Here is a 6,775-nt window from a genome sequence, read left to right on the forward strand (position 1 = left end):
AATTGTGGTGTTTTTGGTATTAAAATGATTATTTTCCAGTGCAAAACCTAAAAATTGTGTTACCTAAATGTACCATTTTGGTACTTGATTAATCATTTCAGCCCCTTTTCTTCCAAAAAGAGTATATGCGCTAGTTGCAGGTTCTCAGTTGTGAGGATTTGCTGATTTTCTTTGTCTTGCGTGAAAAGTCAACTGGATATTTTCGGGTTATTTTGGCGCTAGTCATCTAAAACTTTTGTTCTGACATTTTAAAGAGCAAAAGACTGAGTCGTTAGTTGTAAAAAAAAAAAAATCAGCTGCAACCCCTAATTCCGAAATATGCATATAATAAAAGTGTGGATTTTTTTTTCGCATTGTCATAAAACAGGAAAAGTTTCACATGCAGTAAGACATTAGTAGACCCAACCAAGACCATCTAAAAACAAACAAACAAACAAACAGTCCGTTTCTGTGCTTAAAGGAACCACTGACTGACCCCATCCATACCTGAATTTACTCAGTAAATAGGCCTTTTTGCGCAGCAGACATTTTGACCTGGGATAATGGGAAAAGCACAGGTGTCACTAATGAGACCAACAACGGCTCTGTCCTACTCAGCGTCCCGGACGCGTCCCGGACTTTATCACACGTGCGAGACTAAGACTCACGCTACGCGTTTGGATCGGTCCTCCTGCGTGGCCAGAAACCTGCGACGTCTCTGCTCACACTGTACGCTGTAGGATGGGAAAAAAAGAAAAGAAAAGAAAAGAAAGGAAGAATAACACGGAGCTGCAGGTGCTGGACGATTCAAACAGCATCTCCAACGAGTTCGGCCCGATTCTCCAGAAATGAGTCTGGGGCGACCGATTCAGGGGCCGAAGTCGGGCCGAGTCCGTACAGTGCCAGCCTGCGTTGAACAATACCAGGACCCCGAAACCGGAGCAGCGGATTGGAAATTAAGCCACCATTCATTTGAGTATTTACACCTGCGCGTTATTGAGAAACGTCAAAATGTCCTCTGCGAAAAAGGCCTATTCGCAACCTTAGAAAACATCTTTAATATCGTGTGCAAGTCAGCAAAACTTCAACTTTAATCGTCACTGCAGTTAAATAGGATGCACAGTTTCCTCCCTGAGGGAGAACGGGTCCGGACCAGCAGCAGTCACAACCAGACCGTCTCTCCTAAAGGGCGCGCTGCCTCGCGCAGAGTCGTCCTGGCTTCGCCGCGGCGGCAGCTGCTGCAGCGGTCCAGTGCCAAACCGGGTGCGAGAGACGGGGGGGGGGGGGTGTCAGAGCGGAGACTCGCAGGACCGCTGAAATCTCGTCGCAGCTCTCTTCATCTGCTCGTAGCTCACAAACATCACAATGTTCCAGGAACCCAGACGAAGAAAGGAGGGCATAAATCTGAAAGAAAGAGAGAGAATCAGATGGACGAAGAAAAATGGAAACGTTCGTGCGCATGGCGCAGTGCGTACCCCTTGTAGAAAGCGGAGGGCCCCTCTTTGGTCAGCATGGTCAAGGCGCAGTCACTGGCACCGCTGTACTGCCGGGGCGCCGAGTTCATGAAGCGCGTTTTCACCACATCCACCGGGGACGCTACGAGCGTGGTGCACAGCCCCGCTGCGAAGGCTGCGGTGAAGTGGCACGGCGTGCTGTCTGTGGGAAACAGCGTGTTTGATTTCGCCAGGGGCCTCGGGGGAGACTGCGTGCAGTGCAGCTGGAGCCGTTTATTCACATCTTTGCACTGCGCTGTGACTTTACTGTCGCTACTTTCTACTGTTTTATCCCTTTTTCTCGTGTTTATTTTTCTCTTCAAATGCCCGTTTTTATATCGATTTGTTTTTTTTTTTGTTTTTTTTTGCAATGCCTTTTTTTAATGCCAGATAAACGTTGCCTTGCCTAGGAAAAAAAAAAAAAAAGGAGCAACAACGAGCTGAGACGAGGCGTCTGCGGTGTCGAGGGACCGTACCTGAAGCGGCGGGACTCACCTGTCATCAGGTGGTACTTCAGGATGAGCTCTTTGATGACGTCATAGGTCACCAGCTCGGAGCAGTTCACGATGGCATTGCGAGTTATGTTCGGCAGACAACCTGAAACAAAAAACAACAATAACAAAAAAAAAACAAAAGAGTTCAACCTTCTAAACAATAAAAGTCAACCCAGGGCACCGTGAAGGGGCAGTCCACCAATTTTGCTCTCCTACAACTTGAATCGGACGGGACAGTTCGAAAAGAAGTCGATGCCGGCGGCAGCGGATGCGCTGTCCTCCTTTCCCTCTTCGTCAAAAAGCCCGGGGGGGGGGCTACATCAGCCACAATGCAACTCTGACAACCGACGGTGCGGTCGGAGATCCGGGCGTGTCGTGCCAGTCGCGGCCGATGGAGCCTCAGGCGGAGACGAGGAGGGTAGGCTGCGGAGGTCGCGTAAGGTCACTGCTTTCTGACTCCACGCTGCCCAGGTTCTTTTCATTTCCATACTTGTGGTCTTTAGACCAAACCGAGGCTGTAATTCTGAATGCCTACTTTTAGTGTACAATTACTTATTAATTAATGAAATGCTTTATTACTATTTCCGCGACTCTTGTGGTCCTCCATGAATACCCACTATACAGTACAATTACAAATTTGTGTCATATTTCCCCATTTTCATTTACCCTTCCAGAGCCCTTTAACGCCCTCGTCCCTGGCAATGGTCCTGTAGGCGTCCATGGTGCTGCTGTATCTCCTCACAGGGCCGCTCTCGGGCAGGCGGACCTGAGCCTGGAACCTGACTTTGACCACGTCGGTGGGCTGGGCGAAGGCCACCGCCATCGCCCCCGTGGTGCAGCCTGCCAGGAGCCGAGTCTCGATTCCCGCATCTGTCGCACAAGCAGCTCGTATTAGACACATCCCTTCCTCTGCTGCCCCGAGCAGCTAAATGACCCGTGTAGTTTCTAGTGATTTACTGCGGCTGCAGTAACAGTTTTCCTTTGGGATTAATAAACTACTCTATCTATCTATCCATCCATCCATCCATCCATCCCTCTATCTCTCTCTATCTATCTATCTATCTATCTATCTATCTATCTATCTATCTATCTATCTATCTATCTATCTATCTATCCATCCATCTCTTTCTCTCTTTCTATCTCTCTCTATCCATCCATCCATCCATCCATCCCTCTATCTCTCTTTCTATCTATCCATCCATCTATCCATCCATCTCTCTATCTATCTATCTATCTATCTATCCATCCATCTCTTTCTCTCTTTCTATCTCTCTATCTATCTATCCATCCATCCATCCATCCACCCATCCATCTCTCTCTCTTTCTATCTATTTATCCATCCATCCATCCATCCATCCATCCATCCATCCATCTCTCTCCTTTCTCTCTTTTTATCTATCCATCCATCCATCCATCCATCCATCTCTCTATCTCTCTTTCTATCTCTCTAGCTATTTATCCATCCATCCATCCATCCATCCATCCATCTCTCCATCCATCCATCTCTCTTTCTATCTATCCATCCATCCAGCCCTCTCTCTATCTCTCTCTCTCTATCCATCCATCCATCCATCTATCCATCCATCCATCCATCCCTCTCTCTATCCATCCATCTATCCATCCATCCCTCTCTCTATCTCTATTTATCCATCCATCCATCCATCCATCCATCTCTATCTCTCTTTCTATCTCTAGCTATGTATCCATCCTTACATCTCTCTCTCTCTTTCTATCCATCCATCCATCTCTCTCTCTTTCTATCTATTTATCCATCCATCCATCCATCTCTCTCCCTTTCTCTCTTTTTATCTATCCATCCATCCATCCATCTCTCTATCTCTCTTTCTATCTCTCTAGCTATTTATCCATCCATCCATCCATCTCTCCATCTATCCATCCATCCATCCATCCATCTCTCTTTCTATCTATCTATCCATCCATCCAGCCCTCTCTCTATCTCTCTATCTCTATCCATCCATCTATCTCTCTATCTATCCATCCATCCATCCATCTCTCTCTCTATCTCTCTTTCTCTTTCTATCCATCCATCCATCCATCCATCTATCCATCCATCTCTCTATCCATCCATCCATCCATCTCTCTTTCTATTTATCCATCCATCCCTCTCTCTATCTCTCTATTTATCCATCCATCCATCCATCTCTCTATCTCTCTTTCTATCTCTCTAGCTATTTATCCATCCATCCATCCATCTCTCTCTCTTTCTATCTATCCATCCATCCATCCATCCCTCCCTCTCTCTTTCTATCTCTCTAGCTATTTATCCATCCATCCATCCATCCATCTATCTCTCTATCCATCCATCCATCCTTCCATCCATCCATCCATCCAGAGGGATGAAGCAGAAGTCTGGCTGTGGGTTTGGCTTTTCAAAATGTCTGCAGAACCAGTCGACAGCATGCGGCTCTTTCTGCTCTGGACACAAACACCAGGCTTCTTGTGCAGCGAAATCGTCTGTTGACAGTTATTTGATTTGTTTTTGTTTTTTTTTTTTGTTTTTTTTTTTAAATTTCGTTTACACCGTGGGTAATATTTTCTCACATTTTTGGCGGCAGTGCTTGAACGATCTCATTGCGCGGATCTCTTTCAAAAGGCTCAGCGCGAATTGACCTGATGGGTTGTCGTCGGAGCAACCTAAGGCATATTTCTATTTCCCGATCCTCTTTATTCTCCTGCACAATGTTTTTACTGTGTGTTCAAGATACCGCAGTAACCCGGTCTGACCCGCCACGCATGCGTTCACGTCTCCCAGCTGTCGTTTTGGTCTGGTCGTCGTTTTTAATGTTCGCAACTGCGGATCAGACTACGTTATAGTAAACTGAACAAGTTTGGCCCGTAGATAGAATTTTCCACAGGTTTTGATGTTTTATAGACCAAACTGAATCGGTTAATCGGGGGTTGACTAATATCACCAGGTTGATTGATAATGAAACCAATCATTAGTTTCAGCCTTAGTTATGACTGGATTTAACAAAGTCAATTAAAAAAAAAGGTCAATAATTTGCACAATATCCTATGAGAAATTTCACATCTGCCGTAAAAGCCAACTGGAATACGGATTTGAATGGAAGACGAGTACGGAAACAGAAACCGATTTCAGTGGCTCCACTGCTCGACTGTTCGATGACACGTTTTGGCACGTACTCTCCGATCCCGTGCTGTAGACCTGCTTTACGGTGTCGTACAGGCCGATGCGGACGGAGGCGAAGCTCATCTGCCTCTGCAGCCCTGCCACCAGGCCACCGTACAGGCTCCTCGGGCCCTCGGTTTTCACCATGGTGAGGATGGTGCCAAACACGCCTCTGTATCTTGCCCCCTGGCCCTCCGGCGCGGGCCTGGATTCACCTTGAATCTGGGGAAACCAGAAAAATTAGAGAAAGATCTGTCAAAGAGTCAAAGTCCTCAACTCAGGGTGAACCGGGATGGGTTTTTCCAGCTGCCTGCTGGGAGGACAAGGGCTGCTGTAGTCGGACAGACCGACCAGGCTACGTGCTGAAGCCAAATCAGTGTCTTCTGAAGTTTATAGTACCAGTTTCCTTTTCATGGGTTGTGAGTGTTCGGTCCTCGATTTGACACAAAATGAAAGTGATGGGGATTTAGTGTTTATGCAGAGTTATATCCTGGCATTGTGTCAAGTGCTTTGACAGCATTTAGACCATCATGCATGACTACATTTACAAAAAGTATGATATAACAGTTAAATATACAAAACAGACTTTAAAAAAAAATATACATGGTTTGTGTGGCTAATCTGAAGCACCACGGGGGGTTGGATGACCTGGCCATAAGGAGTGTATCCTCACCTGCAGTCTGACCTTGGCTGTGTCCAGGGGGAAAGTGACCAGGTCGGCCACGCAGCCAGCTGTTCCAGCTGCGAAGATCTTGACAGCGGCCGTAGGGCCCAGATCGGCAGTCCCACCACCAGCCATGATCAACGAGTCAGCTCAGACGATCCGCAAAAAAAACAACAACAAAAAAAACCCACTGAGGGCATCGAGCCCATAAATCAGAAAGAGACGGAGCAGCTTCTGTCCTCATAAAAACATTATACCCTGCAACGTATACATTTCTCCATTCTCTCGGGATCAGATCCAGGTGGGCCAGCTGCTGCAGCCAACGTCAGGTTTCAGGTAATGAAAAGTTTGTCTTTTGAAAACCAAGTCCTCCTGTTGTGCCATTAGCCATAAAAAAAGCTCCTAACTGTCATACCACGGAAAAATGTTTAAAACAAATAAAAAATAAATAAATGAATATAAGAACAACACTTCACCGGGCGGCTTCCCTCAAGTAACCGCACGGCGACACGAACACCTGGCTGCAGCGTCGGCGACATCAGCCTCCCCTGCACAGTTGTGGACTCGTTTTTTTTTTTGTTTTGTTTTGTTTTGTTTGTTTTAAAAGGGAGCTGCCGGTGCTGCACCGCCCCCGCACGAAAACCGGACGCGAGACATGCAAAGAAGTTGCTCAACCGGCCCTGGCGTAACGGAAGGGCTCTCGGATCACCGACAGGCAGCCTTCCGTGGCTCGTGAGTCGCCGGCCCCGGTGCCAGCAGGTGCCAGGCACCCCGACGTCTCGACTGAGGCTTAGACCGGTTGCTGTGCCGCACTCGTGTTCAAGGCGCTTGTTATTGTCGGGCAACCGCTTCCGTGACTAGCGATCGCTTGCCACGGTGAGTGCTACTTCAAAGCTTTGTCACGTCTGAAAAAAAAAAGCAACCCTGATGATATCAAGGTGTGTGGTCTTCAGCTCGGGCTTGGAGACGACAAAAACCCTGAGTTGCAAGCTTT

General features: G+C 47.2%; 1 protein-coding gene across 1 annotated transcript; it reads right to left on the reverse strand.

Annotated features, from left to right (window-relative positions):
- Window positions 1-1,091: 1,091 nt before the first annotated feature.
- Window positions 1,092-6,564, reverse strand: LOC120791758 (mitochondrial uncoupling protein 2-like). Its single transcript, XM_040130411.1, has 6 exons — window positions 5,791-6,564; window positions 5,132-5,339; window positions 2,633-2,836; window positions 1,968-2,069; window positions 1,455-1,635; window positions 1,092-1,383 (listed from the first exon to the last, which is right to left on the reverse strand). Exons 1-6 carry the CDS (start codon window positions 5,914-5,916, stop codon window positions 1,269-1,271), a joined length of 936 nt encoding a protein of 311 aa, XP_039986345.1. The 5' UTR covers window positions 5,917-6,564; the 3' UTR covers window positions 1,092-1,268.
- Window positions 6,565-6,775: the final 211 nt, after the last annotated feature.

The sequence above is a fragment of the Xiphias gladius genome, chromosome 7 (assembly GCF_016859285.1).
Source record: "Xiphias gladius isolate SHS-SW01 ecotype Sanya breed wild chromosome 7, ASM1685928v1, whole genome shotgun sequence".
NCBI classification, from domain to species: domain Eukaryota; kingdom Metazoa; phylum Chordata; class Actinopteri; order Istiophoriformes; family Xiphiidae; genus Xiphias; species Xiphias gladius.

Bases quoted from the DNA above. Each gene is read 5' to 3' on its own strand.
- LOC120791758 (XM_040130411.1), bottom strand. From the start codon at position 5,916: ATGGCTGGTGGTGGGACTGCCGATCTGGGCCCTACGGCCGCTGTCAAG. The intron at 2,070-2,632 runs GTAAATGAAAAT...TTTTTGTTTCAG, and splicing joins CGTTAAAGGGCTCTGGAAGG to GTTGTCTGCCGAACATAACT. The intron at 1,636-1,967 runs GTGAGTCCCGCC...TGTTTCCCACAG, and splicing joins GAAGTACCACCTGATGACAG to ACAGCACGCCGTGCCACTTC.